Source organism: Zeugodacus cucurbitae, chromosome 2 (assembly GCF_028554725.1).
Source record: "Zeugodacus cucurbitae isolate PBARC_wt_2022May chromosome 2, idZeuCucr1.2, whole genome shotgun sequence".
Classification (NCBI taxonomy): Eukaryota; Metazoa; Arthropoda; class Insecta; order Diptera; family Tephritidae; genus Zeugodacus; species Zeugodacus cucurbitae.
The window spans coordinates 74,478,730-74,501,953 of NC_071667.1; the positions used below are offsets into that span (position 1 = coordinate 74,478,730).

A 23,224-nucleotide genomic window follows, 5' to 3' on the forward strand; every position below is an offset into this window, starting at 1 on the left:
AATTTGTGATAACTGTTTGAATGAATATATATGTAATTGTTGTAGACTGTTTGCGATATCAATACAAGCCTAATGAATTCTTAACAAAATGTTGCGGAAACAAATGTTGCTCAGACATGTTATTTACATTGCGAATGTTGCAAATGTTGAATACTTTAATAGCGACTAACTAAAAATCTATTTGAAATACTTCAAGAATTTCAATTTCAAATTAATTATTTTTTAATAATTTTCGAAACAAAAAAAAAGACATCAGCTAGAGAATATATATAGAATAATCAATATCTGTAAATAACGTTTAACTATTAAGTTTATAATAAAATATATTCTATATAACTATAACTAAACTAGCAAATAGCTTAATTTTAATGTATGTCTGTAGCGCATATGCATGTATCGAACGAAAATTTTGTATATAACTGGGTTAAAGCGAGCAATTATATACATAAACTTGGCTAGTTAAATAAATATCGAATTAATAAATAATAAAAAAATGTGTTTTAGTTATCGAAAATATTTTTTTCCAATATTTTTTTTTGATAAAAAATTTAAATTTTACCTTAAAAACACTTATTAGTGCTTCTACACCCAATAAATACTGCTTTGCATGCCACAGGGTGGTCTACTAATAGATTTGATTTCCTGCGCCTGTGTGTAGACAACACTTTTACTATTACTTACTGGAGCAACCGTATATGTGTCACCACTACAAGTGCGCTAAAAAATGCCTCAGTCACCTACTCGGCATTTATGAGCGCCTGATGGAAATCGACACTTTTGAGCAAACGAAAAATTTGGTTTGTCGGTGCACGCGCACACACACACAAACAAGGTTTCAGCAAGGCAACAAAATTTAGTTTAAATACGAAAAGTAAGTATGTTTACCATACAATATGGGTATTAAATTAAGGGTAATGATAAGAGGAATAATTTAAAAATAGTTTTAACAACGAAAAAAGTATTTCAATATAAAAAAAATATAAAAATTTAAAAATTGTATATTAAAACAACAAAATACATACAATTTAATATCATAAATGTTATAAAATATTTTGAAAATATATTGTTATTGTTTATTTATACAAATTTCTTATTAAAAAATACATTTTTTTTATTTTTTTTTTATTTTTTTTTTTTTGTAATAACAGACACTAATCTCCCAAAAAACCCCATTGAAGAATATTTTATTATAATTTTTCATATCTATTAGCTTTATTTAATGCTACAATAATGTACATACACGCTTAAAATTATAGGACTGCTACTAGAAAACATTATATAAACTACTACATAGCTTCAAGGGTAATAAAACGCCTATTACATAATAATAATTTTCACCATGGCTTTTCCACTAACAACAAAAAGTAAAATTTCTTAAAATCACTACAAAGAAATCTCTTTTATATAGCACTGAGCCTACAATTTAATTACTACTTATTTAATACTACTTATTTGAATATATGTAATTAATAAATTATAAATAAACTTTCGACAAACGTTAACGGAAATACACACATATACACAAGTATAATAATATTTCGTTACTCGTTCATACTCGCACAAACGGATCTCTAACGAATTGAGCGAATTTCCAACGCCAACGCGGGTTTTTCACGAATTGTCTTCAATTTGACTGTTTATTTACAAGCTTATTACTAAAAACCTAAAAACAATCAGTAAAAGTTTACTTCTCACACAGCGAACTTCCCTATTTGTTGCCACCAAGCCACATTTGTATCTGAGCAGTGCTGCGTCCCTTCGTCTCCAACACCATGAAGGCGACATAAAGTGTCGCTGTGAGCGTACAACAGCCGAAGAACCAGAAAGTCATATCCGAACCCCAAGCGGTGATCATCGAACCGAAGCACTTGGTCACCACGAAGACTGAGAACCAATTGGACATGACAGTCAACGCTACAGCTGTGGCCTTGACGTCGGGCAGAAAGAGTTCACCCATCATCAGCCATGGTATGGGACCATAACCGATCGAGAAAACGATCATGAAGAGCACTACACAAAGCAAAGGTAGCCAACCAATCGCGGACACATCTTTGCCACCGTCCTTCATTTGGAAGTAAACACCCAAAATGGCGAGACAAATAGTCATCATGGCGCTGCTGAAAAGCAAGAGCACTTTACGGCCGGCGCGTTCGATCAGTAACGAAGATGTTAATGTCATAACGACCTGCACGAAACCGACAATAATTGAGCAAACTGAGGGATCCAAAGTGCTACCGGCAGACTGAAAGATGGGCACCGTATAGAAGATGACCGCATTAATGCCGGAAAACTGTTGGAAGAACATCAACAGCATAGAAATGATGAGACCTTTGAGCGCGGCAGGGGTACGGAAGAGATCCAAAAATGAGGCATCGTCGCCGGCCTGATCCAGATCGGCTTGTATCTGTTGTATGGCCGAACGAGAGTCGCAATAGCGACCCCAAAGCCACTTCAACGAAAGTGCCGCATCACCGCGACGGCCCTAAAAGAATGGAGGAATGAATATTTTATGACACTTTAATATAACAGCTCCAGCGCAAACTCACTTTCTTCAACAAATACGTGGGTGTCTCCGGTAGTAGCAGCATACCAATGAACAATGCAATCGGCACCGTCAGACAGAGCACGCTCAATGTGGTCCACGAAACCAGCGCACCAATAACATAAACCAGCAGTATACCGATGGTCAGTAGCAACTGAAAGAGTGTGCCCAATGTGCCGCGTATGCTCGTCTCTGCAATCTCAGATATATACATGGGTGCCACCACACAGAAGCTGCCAGTCGAAACACCTAGAAGAGAGTGTTGTTGTTATTGTAAATTTTTGTTATGCTTAATTCCGTTTCCACCTACCAATTATGAAACGTCCAAAGTACAACCAACCAGCCGATTTGGCAAAGATAATCGCCAACCATGCCACAATGAAGGGCACATCCATAACAAGCGCGGTGTAACGTCTTCCAATCGCATCAGCTATGTAGCCCGTGGGTAAAGCACCAAAGAACGCGCCAATCGCAACCAACGAACTGACCCAGGTTTCTGTAAATGAGGAAGGAAATGTATGCGATTAATATTGTAAATGCAGGGGGAAAGGTATGAGTTTTTGAATTGTAAGTATGAAAGGACTGAGATGAATTTTCCATTAGCCGATATTGATGAAGTAAGATTAATATTAGATCGCTCGATAAAGTCAAGTTAAAGAATCGAAGCACTTGATCACCACAAAGACTAAGAACCGACCCTACAACGGTGGTCTTTTGACACAATATATCTTTGAGTCTCTACACCTTGAGGGCTGCTTGAGGGCTGCCGATTCGAACAAACTACTGCTATAAATACAAAAGAATTATCTATATGAAATGAAAGAAGAACTCACTGTTTATAAGAATATTCAAGGCTTTATTTTAATTGAAGCAAAATAGTAGCCTCTTAAGAATACACTGTCTGTACTTATTTTCTGCATGAGTTCATTCATTACATGTCTATAAAAATATAAGTGTGCAACCGCAGTAACTTGGTTAACCACCGTCAGCTGTAAGTAAACTCTTCTTCTTCTCCTCCAACGTTAAGTAAAAGCTCATATTACCGTTACAGTGCATTGAATTTCTAATTTACCTAATGCAATCTATTTATATTTACTTTTGCTTGTAGTACGGCTATAAATCAATTGAAATCAAAAACCTTTGTTTATTTACAACCTCAACCGAGGCACTAAGAGGCGCCACGCGCTCAAAAGTAGGGGGTAAAATTGTGTAGAATGAATAATGAATGGAATTAAATGCATTTTAGTATCAATGGCAGCGCCACCGACAAGCACACCTGTCAACAAGTGTTTTCAGAGAGGAGAAGCAGAGGGCTACTGTTGGCGGTGATATGAATGTCAGCGATGTCATCACTAGTTAGTAGTAAAGCGCTGACTTGAATGACACCAATTTAAGGGCAAATCAATCAATTAGAAATTAAAATTTACTTAGCATTAAGTTATTATTGGAAAAATGCTGGCTTGCAGTTAAAAAGTTATTACCAACAAAGGCTAATTTCACTTACGTTGCTCGAGCGTCAGCTGCAAGCCCGTTGAATCCGCTGCTGGCGTCGCTGCCGTCGTTGTTGTCGTCGTTGTCGAAGAAGAATTGGTGGTAATGGTGGTGGCGTTTATTTCCTTGATTACTTCAACGGGTGCGCTTATTTGTGGCAACACAGGTGAGGTCCATGCTAATGCTGTACCTGCGGCTACAGCACCGAGGCAAACTGAAAGGAATTTAGTGAAGAAAGGAACACTTAGTAAATCAATGTTTAAAAAAGCAAGGACGTTTTTGAAGAATTTTCATAATTAATATTTTAAAAAATATTATTTTATTTTGAGAAATTTTAAAAATATTTTTTGCAGAATTTTTTAAAATTTTATTAGTATTTAATTTGGTAGAAAAATAAAATTTCAATATTTATTTTTTTAATTTTTTATCTTTGCACTTGCACCTTATGTATGTGTAGATACTTACCAACCAGCGCTGCGACATATTGCATCTTTTTGGATGTTCGTACCGCACCATCCTGTAGCGGATCGTAGAGCATTGGATTACGCGAGTTGGGGTCATTGTCCTCTTGACTGACGGTCTGTGTGTAGAAAGAAAATATTTATGATTATATTATTATTTATATGTCTTAAAATCCATATTCATTAATAAGGATATATGTATTATATTCTACGAATATATAGAGAGAGAACTATATAGATTACCCAACAACTATTGTTTTCGTACAAATCAATATCCTCTTAAATATATTTCTAAACAACCTAGCCTACCAACAAATCATGAATCTTCCTTTTTGTCTTTAGATCTATGAAAACTGAGAACACCCACAGTATATATCTAACCTAAGTAATCACATAGTGACACTGTTTCGAATATCGATAGCATATGAGCAGGGAATGACCAAATCTCTAATCAAATGTCCACCGTCATAACCATAAACCAGGGTAATAAATTATGAATGAACTTGTAGAAGACAAAATGGAAAGATCTCGGGTACTTTATACACGACTGACCAACTTAGGCTATATTGGGGTTGAATATAACTTCGTTGAATAGAACGATTTGGTTGAAATCAATAAAAACCGCATCAATAGATTAGGAATGGGCTCAAAGCGTTTCGTCGATACATGAAGGTTCTTTGATCTTTTCTAGGAGTTTTGACATTACGAAGAATGGGGGACCTATTGGGATACCGTAATCTCCATCTAGAGGAACAGCGCCGAAACATAAACTAACCTAAGCTAAAAGTCTACGTATAAAGACGAAATCAGCCGAGTAATTTAGTGTTAATCGAGTTTCCAGGCAAGATGTCTAATAGCTATGTGTTTAATTTAATTAATTTGTGGGACAATGGAGTAATTCCATACTCTGCTAATGGAATGTTGAAGTGAGTCGAATGTCGTGTCTATGAAGCAATTTGTGCATGAACTTTGTGAGACAAATGTGTCTACTTAATTGCCTCTTGAGTCAGCGCAACGGAAAATACCCACACGACTGCCCACAATTCCACAATTGAAGTAAATTTAATTTTATAACAAAAATATCGAAGGCAAATCAATCGCTTGTCACTTGTGGAATTCAATAGTTCAAGTTCATTGACGCGCTCGTTAAGTTAGCAACGCTTTACAATAATTTACCGCTTTTCAAATGCTCTTGAATTGTATTTGCAAATTTTCCTTTTCACGCTATTCCTTTAATTGCCGATTGACTGCCAGAGAGCGACGCCTTCGACGTCTCGCAGCAGCGCTTGCCAGTACATACCTCTGTGTCACATGCTGTCGACGGCGCGCCTCACAACCCGCCCACCGCGCGTCGTCTCTGAGTGACGGCAAGTTGACGGCGGCTAAATTTAAATTCGCTCGCTGCGTTCCTCACGTGCCATTGAATTAGCGTAAGAGTCGCTGCGGCGCCACCGTAGCAATCGCATATTGGCAGCCCCCAATATGATCACAACAAACAACAGCGGCATTTACCGTTAGCGCTAGAGCTAATAACTTAATGCAATTCAATGACAGCGGCGTAATAAAAGCGCAGAAGAGCAAGTGAAGTACTTCAGCAGATAGATATGTATGTATTTATGTATACATGCAATGAGAGGTGGTATTTTTAAAACACGGTGGGCGTGTCAAACGCCACATAGGCAAACGGACGCAAGTCTGAATAGTGAACGTAAAAATTTTTGTACGCCGAAAAATTAATTACCAAGAAATAGTTTGAAAAATGGGTGTAAACCAGAAAAATTTGTATCTTTCATTAGTATTTTGTAAATATTTAATAAGAAGTTTTCTTGGCAACTCGCCATATACGCAAAATATTTTGTGAATATAGCATCTCGTACATATCTCTATAGATTTTGCATTATGTGCAGTGCGCATCCGCCAACACAATATTCATTTATTTTTTTCAATATACATTCTGTGATCTATACATATAGACACATGAAAGCAATGTGTAAGTGGGCTAGGGTGGGCAAATAATCGTTGTATTTGATATTTTAAACAAGTACCTTAATTTTCGTGCATTATTTGAACATTTTAGTGAAAGCTTTTAAAAGCTCTTATGAAAGCTCGTATCAATGAAAGCTTTCGAAAGCTCCAGTGGAAGCTCTTTGCACTCCTTTAACATTTTTAATTGTTTGCAACGGCCCTTTGGGATTGAAAGCTCGTGAAAGCTCGAATGAAAGTGTCATATAGTTATTTTAGCTTATTTAAGCGACGATCATTTGGTACTACCATCCGAAAAAATTAATTTTTGCTGAATGTAGAATAATTGGCTCTTCAATATAAAATCTACCCAATTATATACCAAAAGTAATCCTACAAACTTAACAAGAAAAGAACACATAGTGGTGTAATCCTTCAGTAGCCTATGGAATATCAGAAATATGTTAACTGATGCTATAGATCATCATCCAGCTCGGTAAATGAAAAAGTATAAGAAGAAAAACAGGGTAAAGAGGGGAAAGCTCAATATTACTTAAGGATGACTCATTCCGAAATAGAAAACCTCACAAAAAAAAAATAGGAACATATTCAAAACTTTTCTCGAATAATTTTGTAGAATCTTATTACTGCATATAACACTCGTGGCCACCCTAATGTATACATAAACATAGTTATATGTATATAGTAAAGTTTATATTTATCTTTTGGCAAGATAAATTATTTGTTCCATTTTTGAGAAATGCCGACGCAGGTGCATAGTCATCATAGCTGAAGATTTGACTACAGTATTGATGTTGTTTTTAAAACCAAATTAAAATAAAAATAGAAAACAAACTATCGAAATTGGTCTTGGTGCATTCTTGTAAGAATACGTAAATGTAGACACGTGTGTTGCCATTTCCCATGACGGCTCTTATAAATTGACATATGAGCTAGGCTATATACTAGGCGTTTGGGGTGTGTCTGATTGAATGTAGTTTTTTCCAAGAAATAATATATATTAATTACGTTTTTACGACATTCACACTAGCCTCATGTTGTTAGTGTAATGACAGAGAATATTTCACAAATAATTTTTAATTGCTTGAACTTGGCCTCTCCAATTCCGTTGATCCAACTTTCGTGAAATAGATATATTATATTTTTATTTCTTGTTTAATCCTTTTATGCCATAAAATTCATATATCCAGAGGTTTATAGAGAGATTATAGATGAGTATATTTGTTCCGATTTTTCTCGATAAGTAAAGTCATAGATTTGGATTCAAACTTCAAATCCTGTGGGATCATAAGAATATAGTTATATTATTCTATTAACTCAAGCTGTTTACTATCAAAGACTATGGACCAAAAGAAACGGAGTTTCAGCCTACGAATTCCATAATCAGGTAATTTTTCTTCTTTTTGATGAAAATGTAATTCAGAACAATATTAAATTATCTGGTTTTCGAATCAATGATCACACATATTCAATTTATATTCTATTTCCCTTTATCTAGCAGAAACCAAGGTGACTTTTTCATGTTTCCGTTGTAAAAACAAACATTCTAAGCAAATCATCAAAATACATCAGAAAACTGTTTACTCTTCAAATACCCATTAGATTTTTATTTATTTTAGACTTTCTTCACGCATTACCTGCCACCAACGCGCCATGGCGCGCACAACTTTATCCGAATCCATTGTTGACGTCTTCGCTCTCAAATGGCGTTGATGTCGGTGATACGCTACAAGAGCGCTTATATAATTTTCAGTGATAAAATTCTTTATTTGCAATAAAACAAATAAATTTCACACTTTTTTAGGGCTAAAAAAATTATTCGTTGCTTGGGTTTTGAAACACAACGCAAAGTTTTTCAATGAATTTCACACATTTTTCGACACAAATTGTCCATAAATATATTTTAAACAATAACAACAATTTATGTGTGGCGATTTTCGAGATTTATTGCACAATATTTCTAAAATATTATTTAACACTTGCTTTTTTTTCAAATCTTTTATTTTCGAAATTTCAAAAGAGTGAAAAAGATTTTAAAATTTCGCCTTGTTCTTGTTTTCTTTTATTTTCCCAGAATTTTATTATTTTGAGTGAACCGTTTTGTGCGAACTCCGCGCGAAGACTGCCAACTCACTGACACTCGCCGTATTGGCCGCTCGAGATATATCATTAAGGGGATATACGCTCTTCGACAAAACACAATTATTTCGCTTTTCTGAACAGTCTTTCTGAAAACATTCGCTTTATTTATATTTTGCATACAATTAAATTTCGCATACGAGTCGCCACGTTTCTGCAGATTTTCTTTTTAGTTTCTGTTTGATTTTTATTTTATACTTTGTACTTAGTATGCTTCTCTATTTGCTCTTCCCCATATGACTCTATGTGCGTCTGTTGTTAAATGTATCTATATATACGTACATATAGATATAAATATCTATATATGTAGATACACGAGTAAATGTTTTGATTTTCAACGTTTCAATTCATTCCTTAATTATATTTTATTCCGCTTCATTCAATTTAGCTAGTGTTTTAATTTGTTTTATTTTGTAAAAATATCAATAGTTAGCTAAATCGTGAAGGTTTTAAATTTTAAGTATTTATCGGGTACTAAAGAGGTTCTATAATATCTCCATAGTTAAATAAGTCAGCCTAACTAAACGGAAAAGTCATTCTAAAAATATTTATGTTTAAGCTTCTTCTTCTAAAATCAATGAATATTAAGTTTTCCAATAAATATTATGATTTTCAAAACCAGATATAAGACTCCTTAGTTTTCAAAAACTAATTTTAAAAGATAACAAGTTTGGAAGGACTAAGTTTGGGTGTCACCGAACATTTTATTCTCTCGCAATTTATTTATTTAAATTTATTAATATAACAAACAATTTAACTCACATATGCGGCATATATATGGTAGAAAGTCCATTGAAAGTTTGAAACCCCTAATATTAAGTATATGGGAGATAGGGGAAGTTTTGACCCGATTTCACTAATTTTTGGTACGGAGACATATTATTACAAGAAAAATATTCCCTCTGAATTTCTTCAAAATATCTAAGAGACTTATCTATATTTTCGGCAAAAATTTGTTAGAAGCACTGATGTCCTCATATTCGATTTCGGTCTTGAAAACTTATGGGCCGATTTCGACGATTTTTAGAAGGCCGATGCCACTCTTTAAATGCAGTATTTTTGTAAAGTTCTGTTCCGATATCTTCACTAGTGCTTACTTTATATTTTTTGAAGTAAACGATTCAGATCGACTTCAAAGTTCTGGTATATGGGAAGTAAGCGTGGTTGTGAACCGATTTGGACATATTTTCACAATATATTATTGGGAAGCTAGGAAGATATTATGAACCGAATTTCATTGCAATTGGTCGAGCAGTTTCGGAGATATGGTTTTTGACCCCTAAGTAAGTGGAATCACTCCCATTTAAAATTGTGTTTACCAATTTAGGTGCAGCTCTTCTGTACCATATTTAAAATGCAATTTAAGGTTTCTGGTGGTTTTCCTTACTGAATTAAAGCATTTTTAGTAGTTTTCAACATAACCTTTATATGAGAGGTGGGCGTGGTTATAATCCGATTTTCTCCATTTTTGTACTGTATGTATAAGGAAGTACATAAAAGAAACGACTCTAGAAAGTTTCTTTGATATAGCTTTAGTAGTTTGCGAGATATGTACAAAAAACTTAGACGGGGACGGACTTCCTCAAAAAAATTACATATACATATGTGCGATCCATCCCTTCATAGTGCAATCCTTCATACCAAATTTTACTTCAATAGCTTAATTTATGGTTCAGTTATGGCACTTGTGTTTTTGGTTTTCGCCATTTTGTGGGCGTGGCAGTGGCCAGATTTTTCCCTTCATCAAGTGTGCCAAGTTTCATCCCGATATCTTTGTTTTTACTCAAGTTACAGCTTGCACAGACGGACGGACAGGCAGACATTCGGATTTGAACTCCACTCTTCACCGTGTCACTTTGGTATACATAACCCTATATCTAACTCGTTTAGTTTTGAATGCGGAAATAGAGAACAGCGATTCGGAATATTTAATGTAATTAAGCATAAATCTGGAATTTATGAGTTCTAAAGAACATAAAAATAAACAAAAACCAATATTGTATTTTCTTTACTGTTTGTTTAAGGTAAAATTTACTACAATAAGGTCGAGGGAGTTAGTCTAATTGCCTACCACCTCCTTTCGCCGCACCCTCATTACCTTACTGTACCTATGTATGTAGATAGTACACTCAGCACCGAGTGCGACGTCAATTCTTAGTTTACTACTTCCTGCTTGAATGCGCGGCAATGCAGAAATTATTGCTCCATTAACGCACAAATCGCGCGCCCTCCACCTTGAGGCACAGTGACGTCAAAAGTTGAACAAGCAATTTTGCTTTGCATTGAGCACTCAACTAAGAAAATTAGAATCTTTTTTTTTTATAAGTTAGTGGGTACATACATATGTACAGTTGGCACTACTTGCATGTAATTGTGTAGAAATATATATTTTTATTTGCTTACATAAAGTTAAATGCACCCGAATCCATCGAACGACGTAAACAAATTGTGAAAATTTCACTGAGAAGAATCTGCTATTTTCTCAACTGCACGAGAATGTGCTCTTCGAAATTGCGATTTTTCTATTTATTTAGGTTTATTTTTCTATTATTTACCGTTTTTATTTGCCAATTACAAAACACACACCCACTTTTGAGAAAATAAATACTACATATGTACATATGTATGTATCTATATAAATTTAGAAAATAGTGTGCCGGTCAACTATCAGATATGTAGCCAGGGTATGAGACTTCGACTTGAATGAGATGATAAAACTATGAATAATTATTTAAACAATATATATTTTTGAACCGATTTAATAATCTCAATAATTTTTAAAGTAAACCTGAGAGTAATACTTTGAAATTTAAGCCTACTAGATGGCGCTAAAGACGAGTTATTGTGAAAAATCTTATTTATGAACTGATTAGGCTCATATTCGCAATTATTAAGTGATGGTGCTATCATATATGTATACTAAGGATAGCAAGGGGACTACATTCTCCAAGATATTTACTCTTAAGGTGAGGCCAGTGTTATATGTTATATCCTAATTTAATTCATATCGTCGCTTTTATAGACCAGGAATTTAGAAAGTTCATACCTTCTGGAATCGTTTATATATCCAAAAACATATCTTTTACTTGACAGATATGACGTCATGAACGAAAGAAGGTGAATTCCTTGATTACAATTAGAATTTTTGACAGTTCGTAAGTACCCTCATTGCAGGGTCCAGTACCTGTTCAAATACGAGTATATTGCAATTCCTGCTGTAAATGCGCACACATCGCAACGTCGCCGCCAACGCCAGTCATCACATGCAAATTACGGTCAAGCGCACGTGGCGTCTGACAGTCGGCACGTCACTTTCTGCAAACGCAAATAAACTCGGCAAATACATACATACATATTTCTATACGAGGAGTCTAAAAATATATATGTATAGATGCACTTGCTTCTCCTTCGAATTGTAGTTTGGGGGCTTGTCTTAAATGGCAAATGGCGCAAGCACAATACAAAAATAACAAAAATGCAAATTTTCCCGTTGCCCATTAGTGAGCAGTAGTTGAGTAGGCGATGCAAAAATACATATGTACCTATGTATATATAGGCAGAACTGAATATATTTTATGGATGTAAACCTCTTTCTGCGGCATATTTTGACATATGCATTATGGATCTGAGGCACATATTTGTTTGTACTCTATGGTATGTGGTATATCTTGATATATTTGTATATGTAGATATATAAGGCTTTCTATTTATTGATATTCGCTTGACCATCAAGCAATTTAAAGGCAAATATAAACTGTTGGAAATGAGAAAAGCAATTGCGTTGAATGGACGTGCGCTCCCATACAAATATATATTCCTAGATTTTCTATATGCGATATTTACAAAAAGTAACGATGCTTGTGTTCTCTCATTGAACTTGTTGCGGCTGGAAGGCAATAAGGAAGTGATCATTATAGGTATGACATAAATAATAGGCGCCTATGTACAAAATTGTCATAACTGAAAATATATAGTTGGCATATAATAGGTTTAATTTGAGTGAAATTTGTGAAAATATTAGGTTGGCAAATATCTCCCTTCCCTTCCGCTTTTTTGCTCTTTATTCAATGCTTTATAAAAAATGTTACAGTGATCGGATTTAGTTCGAATATGCGCCATTTCGTTCGACAATCTGTTTCCATCTAGGCGACAACTTCATAATAGCCCCTCGTAGAAGGTCCCCTCCTTATTTGCGAAGAACTCGGACAGCCACTTTTGACAAGCCTCTTTTGAGTTCAACTTTGCACCAAAAAAGACCTTTGCCATGGACAGAAACAGGTGATAATCACTTGGCGATATGTCTGCGATAAAACCTCCCATCCAAGTTCCCGTAGCTTCTGACGAGTCATCAACGAAGTGTGTGATCTGACGTTGTCCTGTTGGAACACTACACCCTTACTGTTGGCCAATTCTGGACGCTACTAGTCGATCGCCTGCTTCAAGCCGTCCAGTTTCCGCAATAGATGGTAGAATTAAGCGTCTGGCCATATGGGAGCAGCTCATAGTGGATGATTCCCTTCCAATCCCACCAAACATACATAGCAAAACCTTCCTGGCCTTCCTTCCTGGTCAATCCTGGCTTGGCCAATGTTTGGGACGATTCACCAGCCTAAGACCACGACCGTTTACGCTTGATATTATCGTATGTGATGATCCATTTTTCGTCGCCAGTCACCATCCGTTTCAAAAATGGTCCGTTGTTGATTCGGTCCAGAAGGTTTTTTTGCGTCAAATCATGCGTCACCCAAACATCAAGCTTATTTGTGTATCCAGCCTTCTGCAGATGGTTTAAAATGGTGAATTTGGTGATTAACTCCCATCTCCTGGGCGATGTGACGAGATGCCACATGCCGGTCTAACTCGATGTGAATCGTCGAAACCATTCCTCAGCAGTTCGAAGTGATAGAGTACCATCCCTCAAAACACCATTAATCTCACGGAACGTTTCTCTAGTTGATTTGCTTTTAACGAAGGATAACTTTAAAATCCATAACTGTTGAACGCAATATCTAAACTAATCATGCATAGCGTCGTTTTGTAGGTTATGTCAAGACCTTTCAAAGATGTATAGTATTGCCAGATGCGAGCTCTGTAGCGCTTTATACATAGCCGCGAAATTCAAAAGACAAAAAGGCGGAAGGGAGATATTTGCCAACCTAATATATAATTATGAACATCTAAGTACTTAGACTAAAATCCAAACTGTCGAAAGACAAAAGTGCTATCACGTAGTTCATTCTCATAGACTACTACATACTCTGCTATTCTGACGTCACATTAAAATAACCACCAAATTTGCGTGCCATCAACATAATATTTTTGAACAATCATAAAACCGGCTACAAAATCTTTCTAAATGGAAAATTTTGTGCTGGAATTATGGAAGAAATTTATTAAAAATTATGAGCGAAGGTCAATTAACATTCATAAGTTTGTAAATCATCAATATAAAATCATAAATCATTACACTATCAACTCTATGACAGCTATATAGCACTTAGGCTTATTTAGACCACACTTATGCTACCAATGTTACAAGAACAAATAAAATTTAAGGTAGCTAAATTGTTTATTACATGTTACCCAATTTGATAAGATTAAGTTTTGAAATGACGACACATGAAATATAGGGCTTCAGGTGTGGTTAATATTTCAATAAAAAACAAAGTACTTGAATAAGAATAATAACGTTTGGAACTGAGGTCTCCAGTACACATCTTTCTAGCTATAAATTCAAGCCACTCTTCTCCTATTAAAACATAGTAGTCGTAAATTATACTCTTACTTTCTACTCACACCTCGTACAACTCAATACAAATCACTCATTCAAAGTGATATTAGAAATTGATTAGAAATGCAGATAACCTAATGGAGAATAATGGCAGCACTGATTTCGAAACTCTTGAAAACGCATTAGGCACTTATCAGCACAGCAACACAACATTTTAAATGTGAAATTAAATTCATTGATTACGCCAACTAATCTGATTTATCACACATACCTAACAAACAACAAAATTATTGAAAACTACTGTTTATTGAAAAATTAAACGAAAACAATCGTAGAAAAAAATTTAAATCTCATTATCAATCGATAAGGCAATAATTTCGCATGCGCCAAATAGTGGAAAAGAAATCATAAAACGCCAAAAAAGCTTTCTTTGTTTACCTTTTGGCAGATAAGCTATTGCACGCTACCGGCGTGTGAGCCATGGCGTTTAACAAAAGTGAAAACAAATGCATAAATATTTCACGCCAATAAATCTATTATGCATCAAACGGATGTGACTGAAATCGGTCAAAGACCAATTGGTGTTTATAATTTTTTTATTTGCACCCCCACTTGGTTATGCGTAGTCTATAGGCAAGGCATATCATGCCTTGGCAATAAAATTTCAGCCTAAAATTGAAAGTTGTTCAATTAGAGCTGCGTAACGGTACACGCTTTAACGGAATGCCTGGCAGGGTTGCCAATGCTATATTATCTTTAAGAAATAAATAACAGATTTTGTAAGGTTAGGCTTACTTCATAGGTCTCTGAGAAATGAAAAAAAACTGTATGTTGGATTAGTTATTATACTAAAATTATAGTTATAGAGATTGGATTTCAAATCTAACATCACGACTATTATAGTTGAAGACCTTTCACATACAATCCGAATGTCTTTCAATGTTACCATCCTGATAATTTATTTAATTTCATGTGATATTGAATTTAATTTGAATATATTGGCTACTCGACGCTCTCTGGAGAGCATTATTTTTATTATGTTATTAGATTTGCTCGAGAGTTAACCATCATTTCAATACCCTTGATGTCTATTAAGGGTATTTCACGTAAGATTGTTCCTAAAGAACTCGCATGTTCCCTCAGGAGTACCATATTTGAATATTCTCAAAATCGTATTCGTGTTCTAAACTTCAAAGGGTTCTTCATATCAAATTTCACTACGATATCTCATATACTAAATGAAATAATTACTTTATCGGTGGCAACCCTGCTACAAATTTAATCGTAATTTTTTTCCTACCTTATTAAATCATTGTTTGTCATCGTCATCATTATCGCTGTTTTATTTCGGTTATCTATCATTACTATTGCTGTGGCCAAATTTGCTATCGCAAAACCAAATCGTCACAAAATTGATACACGAAAAGAATTTTTGGTTGAAATAAAAGTGAAGTGGCAGCAATTATACTTGTAAATGAATCAGTATGTTGAGTAGTGCCGTTATCATTTTTGTTGCTACTAAATTATATAAATTTTTTTTTTTAATTTAAAAGGCTGGTGAAAGAGTATTTGTAGTGGTTACTACTTGCTACCAATATTAATAATGCATAGTGACATTATTAAGAATTAGAATCTAGCACAAAATAATTAAAATAGTTTTACAAGTAGCTCGATATGTTCAATTATCTGATAGTCTGCTCAGTTAGCTGTCTGGAAATTTTAGACAAATGTTGCTGCGAAATCACTCACAAGGCACATGCACCATTTAACTAAATATTTTTGAGTATTTCATTTTTGTCACCCCACTTGAAGTGGTCCGTTGGGAAGTGTTGATACAAATCTGATAAGACTGTTGCGAAACGCATTTAATTTATATAAATATTTAAATTTTATATATAAATATATTTCTTCAATAACATCTTTAAGTATTTGAATAAGTAGATAAGTTTCTCAATTTCATTTTTTTGACCTTCTCACATATTTATCTCCATTCTACTAATTTTTTATAAATTCTTCAAACTGTTTGTGTTAAAAATACTTTTATTGGAGTGTTTGCTCTCAATTGAGTTTTTTAATCAATAATTATCATAATATTTATACAGAAATAATATTAGGTACTCATAAACAACATCTTCAACATTCTTCTTAAACTATTCTGCGATAAGTTTTGTTATATTCAAGGTGTAACTTAGAACATTACTGTTATCAATTTAATACAGAGTATCTTAGTATTTATTGAACTTGATATCAGTTGAAAAGACCTTATAAAAATTATTTAGATGCTAGAAAAGAGTGCAAAGATCGTACACTAGTGGCTAATATTATATGTGAAATGAGCCAATTCTGCGTAGAGATTTAATTTACTAGCCACAAATACTATCTTTATGAATGCTACTACCAGAAGAATAACTAAAAATTTCTCGAAATTTGACAAAATCCTCATCTAAAGTTAAATTCCTCCCCTATATATAATAAGGGACCCATATACTCATAGAATCAATGAGATTTAGATCCTTCTCTATATTGTATTTAATTTTACAGAAGAAGCACAGTTTTCTCTGCTTATAAATTCATTTTAATATTCAAGTATGGAGCTTCAACCAAGTCTAAATACAATGATGGGATTGGACTGTCCTAAGTGATGGTATTCCTAAAGTTCACGAACTATTGAGTACCGATAGAAATGGAATTCCATCTAAGCCAGAGAACATATAAACATCAAATATAATAATAATAACATATAAGATATTGGATGACAATTAAAAAAAAAAAATTGTCATCTATTGACGATATATAAGTGTGTTCAGAAAATAACGGGAATTTTCGTATTTTTTTTTTTAATTATTCATTCGTCGCCATTAAAATATTCCTCAATCGATATTATGAATCGTCGAAACACTTTTCAATCCCGATTTTTGGATTAGAATTTTGGATTTTTTAGCGATTTCTGATATGCTTTGTAAAACGACGGCTCTTAAAGGTTATCATTATTTTTGGAAATAGAAAAAGGCGACACGAGGACATGCCTGGCGAATATGGAGGCTGGGTATCATTACAGTATTGTTTTTGGCAAAGAATTCACGAACAAGCATAGAGACCTGAGCTTTTAACCAAAGAAAATCGCCAAGATCATATAAACTTCTAACCTTAGCGACTTCTACAGACAAAGCAATCAAAGTCAAGTAAGACAAAGTTTGTCAATTTGAACACACCTCGTATAAGTAAATAGAAACACCAGTTACTCATTAAGCAATTGCCAGTGGAAACAATAGTAAATAGGATACATTTTTCGTTAAAAATTTCAGTGAAAATTCATTAATCATTGAAAAATTAAAAATTTTAAAAAATTAAAAAAAAAATTATAAAATTCGTTTAAAAATCTAGTTCAAAATATCTCACTCAAAAACAACATATATGTATGACAGAAAATAATAATTATTTGTATAAAAATATAAAAAATAAATAAAAATCAAAGCAATAATAATAATAAATACAATACAAAAAGCAATAATATTTTAATCTTTATAAAATAAAACAAAAAATCTCGAGAAACTCGAAAACTCACCTTAATTTTGCCGCTGCCTTTGAAGACATCTGTCGACATTTGATTTATGGTAACCACTTTCTCTTGCATTTTATTGGCTTATCAATTATTTAGCAATAGATTTTATAAAAAAAATATTTCCCACACTAATTCAAAATATTAACAGAAAAAAATGCACACTTCTATGAAATAGAACCAAAAAGTGAACTAAATTTCATTTCATCCTACACCGAGCACAACTCTGCACAATAATGTGTTGCGTGCGGCACAAAAGTCAATGAGAAACTAAAGTTCTTAAGTTAAAAGCGTAACTAAATAAGGAAAAACGATATAATTGATGCTAACCGCATCCTAAAGCCAATCAATAGCTATCAAAAGTGGCGAGGTGGCCGCAAATTGAGCCCAACAAAAGGTGTGCGTGTGTTTGTTGTATGTTGTTGTATTTGTAATAACTTGTGTGTATAACAGTAGCACTGGCACAAAGATAAAGATTAACTATGTTCGGCTGATTGTAACGATCGCCGTTCGTATTTAGTAGGCTGTGTTGTCGTTCAAAATTTGGTATTTGTTTTTGTTGTGCCAATCGTGTGCTCGAAGTGGTTGCATTATCACTACAACAAATTAATCGAAAATATTATGCCTATTTGCGCACACTTTATAACTAACTGTTTATCAAATCAGTTAAGTGCCGAAATTGTCGCTTTATCAGTTGCTTGCTTTCACACTCACTTTGCTGCTGTCAGGGCGTATACGTAACATCGCAAACTTTACTGATGGTGCGCTTTGCAGCAACAAAATGACGTCTTTAAGCTGTCAACTGGATATTCAGATGCTTATGATTTATGCGTTTTACATAACAAAAAATTTAATTATTTTTTCTAAAAAATATACATTTTTTTAATTATTAATTAAAAAATTAAAATTTTTTTTAAATTATTTTTTATAAAAAATAAATTTTTATAAAAAAAATTAAAAATATTTTTTTATATAAAAAGTGGTTTTTATTAAAAAAAAAATCTTAAAAACGTATTATTATATTAGCCATTCCTTGAGCAGATCCTGATAGGTGATAATACAATTCATTACATAATTTCAAGCAGGTCCAGTAAGGCTCTGTTCATCCCTAGACTCAGTGAGTTCATTAAAATCGCAAATATAATTAATTAATGTCTCCAGAGCGTGTACAAACGTTGGCGAAAGCGCATCATTTAAGGTCTTCAAAAAGTAGTGCTTTACTTCATTCGCATACAGCTGGAAAAAAGAGGAAGAAACCAGCTTAAGAGCTATGTGATTTTTTCAAAACGAGTCTTCAATTGTCTAGAATAATCTTGCAGCAGAACTATCATTTTATACTCCCATTCAGGAACTTCAAAGGTTCCAATTACCATAGAATAGGAATATTTATAGTCGGCACTCTTTCCAGTCCACTAAAGAGAGCCATGTCGGTCCAAATAAGTAGTTGGAAAACTCAACACATACCCCTCATACAACTTCTTTCGCACTCACCTGCCACATTGTATTGGTGACCGCGGAAGCTTGATGTCTAAGCGCCAACTCTTTCATCATTGTCTTGACGAAGCGTGCATTATCCAGCTGCTCGAAGATCATTTGGAAGACGGTGAGCACATCTTTTTGATGTTGACTGGCGAACCCAATGTCCAAAGTACCGTTAAAGCGAAATATTTCATAGAGATCCTCATGTCCAGTGAAGAAACTGAAAATATAAAAAAATATTAAAAGATGGGACGCAAAAGAGACATCCTCCTTTCTACTACCTCCACCTCTAAAAGCCACTTACTTAACATAGATATTGAGTGCAGCACGACGTTGCTTTTGTTTTATTATAGTCCAACCATTCTGCAGTGATTTTCGCTCCGTACTTGTCAAACCCAACTCATTTGCCACCGGTCGTATGTCGTACGGTTCCAAGGCTCTTGGGAATACCGGCGGCGTTTTCTTCGCAGTTGCTTCAATATATGAACCTATAGTGGAGGTATGCGTTTAGTTAAGATGTGCTAAAGATAGTGTCTCGCAAGTTTACCCATATTTGGAGATTTCTGCGGTTAATTGTATTTTTTATTAATAATAATATTTTCACGTCTGCGTGTAGAAGCTAAAAAATATGAAGTTTTTATTATTTCTGATCAATATGAAAAGGCAGTGAACTCAAATTAAATGAAGATTGTCAATTATTCTGGTTCAGTATTGTGTCAATGTGCCAATATCTTCAAAAAATTATAGCATACCACTGTATTTATCTCTGGCATTGTCTAGCTCATCCAGAACTTTTTGCATCGCTTCTAAGATCGCACTCTCTCTCTCTCTATCTTTCTATCTCTCTCTCTCTGTCTCTCTCTCTCTCTCTCTCTCTCTCTCTCTCTCTCTCTGCCTCTCTCTCTCACACTTCTATCTTCATTAGACATAAATATATTCACCTAACCTATCCTAACTTAAGAGTTTTGCAAAACCTCGAGACTTACTCGATGGATTTTTGATACTTTTGTGTCCTTCATTTACCAAAAATAGGATTGTTATAAGAGATAATGAACTTGGGAGATTCTCATTTATCTAAATGCTCTTTGCATAGTATATTCAGTTTAATCAAGAAGGTGAGAATGATATTAAGGTTCGGTTAGGTCAGCTTCAAAACTCTTACAGCTGAGTCCTATTTGCTCCAGCTCCTAGGATAGTTCCGTCCCATTATGAGTTCATTTCACAGAAAACCTCGTTAGTTCGTGACGTCATGAATGACAGAAGTTTGACAGTTGTTTAGTATAATAAAGTACTTTATCATTATTGTATTGTCATACTCCAATTCATTCTTATCATTCGACCTCTGAGAATTCGATAAATAAAAAAAAAAATTATATAAATAATTACTGCCGTATTTATTGCTATGCTTAGGAAGTTTTTTCGAATATATATTTTTATTAATCTTATTTGACTTATTATGCCTGTAATTCACGTTGTTACTTTTTTTATGTTATTGGTCGAGTTTTTGCAAAAGCGAGATCATCTTAAGCACCTATTAACATCTATTCTACCCAAATCTGCTCTTAGTTTTTAGTTAATTAAGCTTTTTATGAACATACTTGACGATAGTTTGGTTAAGTTTACTGAAGGCCTCCACGGATGTTGGTGATATGGAATTACGTAGTTCAGAGAATATATATTTTTTAGTGCAATCCAACTGGAGCTGCCATAAATAAACAAACAGACATTAATAAATAATTTAATTAAATAAAAAATCATTGACACATACATTTACGGAATTCACATCCATCGAGTACATTTTCAACTTCTCTATCAACGGCTCCAGTATTTTCTTAGTTTTAAATGGATCCACCTTGTTATTTATGATCGACCCATAAAGGTGTAAGAGCCAAATTGAGTGATTTATCAGCTCATAATTACACAATTTACCGTCTTCATCGCGAAACTTATCCATTATCTCGTAATGCTCCGAGTAGAGGCTAGTTTTAAAGTAATGCAAAATGTAATTAAGTATTTGCTATAAGTAATGAATTCACCTACTCCATAATTATATCAGTGGAGAGTTTGCGCAATTTTGGTTCCAGCATTCGCCATGCTTTCTGTAAAGCTACCAATTCTAAATTGGACAAACCATGATCAAATGTATCGTGGATGGGAGAGGATCGTCGGGAAACTAAAGACTTTCCTTTGCTATGACGTAGTGACGACGACTTCATGGTAGAACATAGAGGTCTGCACTTTTTCTATTTTTTTTTTTTTGGTATTTGCACTATTTTTGTATTTTTTTTTTAATTTTGTCGCGTACTTAGCAAATTTTATGGACTTTACATAGTTAACGACTATTTATTTCCAAATAATATTGAAATTATTTACTACAAATTATGTTTTATAAAAAATATATAAAAAAATATTTTATAAAAAATATAAAAAATATTACTGCTCAATAGAACACATAAAAAGTGTGTGTGTGTGTTCACATTTTGTAAACTTCTTGAAGCATTACACCTTACAGGGGACCAATGAGCAATGGAACAACAAGTGAATGAAGAATTCAGAATTTTATTTTCTTAATTTTTTTATTTTTGTTATAATTTTTTTATAAAGAATAGAAATATTAAGAAAACAAGCCACAAATAACTTTAAGAACGACGTCGAATTGAACTTGTTCGTATACAAAACCGGGACCACTCCAAAATCTCACCTACCTCTATGCCTTTATAATGAATCCTACTGTCCTGGGCACAGCTGGGTCGAATCGATTTGGCAATTTTTTTTTAATTCTTTTGTAATTTTATTTATTTTTTATCTTTTTCGAATCCAGAATTTTTACATAAATAATTTCTCCCTGAAATAACTCATACTAGTGTCAGTTCAAAGGTTCCCACGGTGCTGCTGTCGATAACACCACACTCCTTTGCTCTGTTAACCTCAAAAAATAGAGCATAGTTTTGTACAATTTCTCAAAACCCGAATATGTTGTTGGTGACAAATGATCCTTCAGTTCATTGTATATACCGCGCTCCACATACTCAAGCAGAAACTGGAAGAACAGACGGACACATAACTACGAAGGAAAGTACAATATGCCAAGTGAATTACCGCCAGATGTGGCATTGGCAGAAATTGACTCAACTGCGCTTCCAAGATCGGACGCACTATTTTGGCGACCGCGTAATTCGTGCACAAATTGGACTTTATAATATCGCCGTAAATATTCAGCAGCCATAATGGATTGAGTATCATAATTTTACCATCGATTTTGTTCTCAAAGCGAAAGAATTCGACCCATATCGGGTTATCCGTATAGGCACTAAAATAAAAACAACAACAAATGTTATTTAGTACATAAAAATAGCTGTAAATTTCAATGATACTCGAAAGCAATATTTCTGGAGATCTTCTTAATTTTGGGCTCAATCAAAGTCCAAGCAGCCCTTAAGGCGGCCACTTCCACAGCGGTAAAATTTGTTTCATATAATTGCACACGCAAAACGATTTGTGGCAAACTGGCACGCGCACGACCGGTAAAACGATGTTCTGACTTCATATTCTATTTTAATTTGAATTTTTTATTAATTTAAGCAATTAAAACAACGCTAAAATAATGACGAGTGCTAAGGAATTTATACAGTATGTGGTGCTAAAGCAAATATTTTTTCGAAACTGAATTTTTTTGTACAGAAAATTGGCTTCAAATACGTTTTTTACACAACGTCATGGCTAACTGCACCATTGAAGTGTTTTTCCCCATGAAAACTAAAAAAATATATCGCATGACACTTTTTCAGAGGCCCACAAGAGAAAATGCAGCATATTTTTTTTATAAATTCTATATTCTA

At 34.1% G+C, this 23,224-nt stretch overlaps 3 protein-coding genes across 6 annotated transcripts; all 3 read right to left on the reverse strand.

The window, feature by feature from the left end:
* Window positions 1-1,299: 1,299 nt before the first annotated feature.
* On the reverse strand, window positions 1,300-18,191 carry Tret1_24 (facilitated trehalose transporter Tret1-2 homolog). Of its 2 annotated transcripts, none has more exons than XM_011190442.3 (6): window positions 17,913-18,191; window positions 4,499-4,613; window positions 4,047-4,247; window positions 2,853-3,038; window positions 2,547-2,791; window positions 1,300-2,482 (listed from the first exon to the last, which is right to left on the reverse strand). In XM_011190442.3, exons 1-6 carry the CDS (start codon window positions 17,979-17,981, stop codon window positions 1,709-1,711), a joined length of 1,590 nt encoding a protein of 529 aa, XP_011188744.1. In that variant the 5' UTR covers window positions 17,982-18,191; the 3' UTR covers window positions 1,300-1,708. The 2 variants fall into 2 exon arrangements, with proteins under 2 accessions (XP_011188744.1, XP_011188745.1); XM_011190443.3 differs by lacking the exon at window positions 17,913-18,191 and adding an exon at window positions 8,115-8,617.
* Window positions 18,192-18,898: 707 nt separating this feature from the next.
* Window positions 18,899-21,807, reverse strand: LOC105216124 (uncharacterized). 3 transcript variants are annotated; one of them, XM_029042776.2, is made up of 5 exons: window positions 20,984-21,051; window positions 19,933-20,004; window positions 19,690-19,873; window positions 19,398-19,605; window positions 18,899-19,142 (listed from the first exon to the last, which is right to left on the reverse strand). In XM_029042776.2, the coding sequence occupies exons 2-5, from the start codon at window positions 19,934-19,936 to the stop codon at window positions 18,984-18,986; spliced, it is 555 nt and encodes a 184-aa protein (XP_028898609.1). In that variant the 5' UTR covers window positions 19,937-20,004; window positions 20,984-21,051; the 3' UTR covers window positions 18,899-18,983. The 3 variants fall into 3 exon arrangements, 2 of the variants coding, with proteins under 2 accessions (XP_028898609.1, XP_028898610.1); XR_008472157.1 differs by lacking the exons at window positions 18,899-19,142; window positions 19,398-19,605 and adding exons at window positions 21,154-21,364; window positions 21,426-21,807 and having other exon boundaries at window positions 19,734-19,873; window positions 20,984-21,087; XM_029042777.2 differs by lacking the exons at window positions 18,899-19,142; window positions 19,398-19,605; window positions 19,690-19,873; window positions 19,933-20,004 and adding exons at window positions 21,154-21,364; window positions 21,426-21,807 and having other exon boundaries at window positions 20,760-21,087.
* A 358-nt stretch (window positions 21,808-22,165) lies between these two features.
* LOC105216121 (uncharacterized) lies at window positions 22,166-23,065 on the reverse strand. Its single transcript, XM_011190439.3, has 3 exons — window positions 22,760-23,065; window positions 22,485-22,695; window positions 22,166-22,425 (listed from the first exon to the last, which is right to left on the reverse strand). Exons 1-3 carry the CDS (start codon window positions 22,930-22,932, stop codon window positions 22,252-22,254), a joined length of 558 nt encoding a protein of 185 aa, XP_011188741.1. The 5' UTR covers window positions 22,933-23,065; the 3' UTR covers window positions 22,166-22,251.
* Window positions 23,066-23,224: the final 159 nt, after the last annotated feature.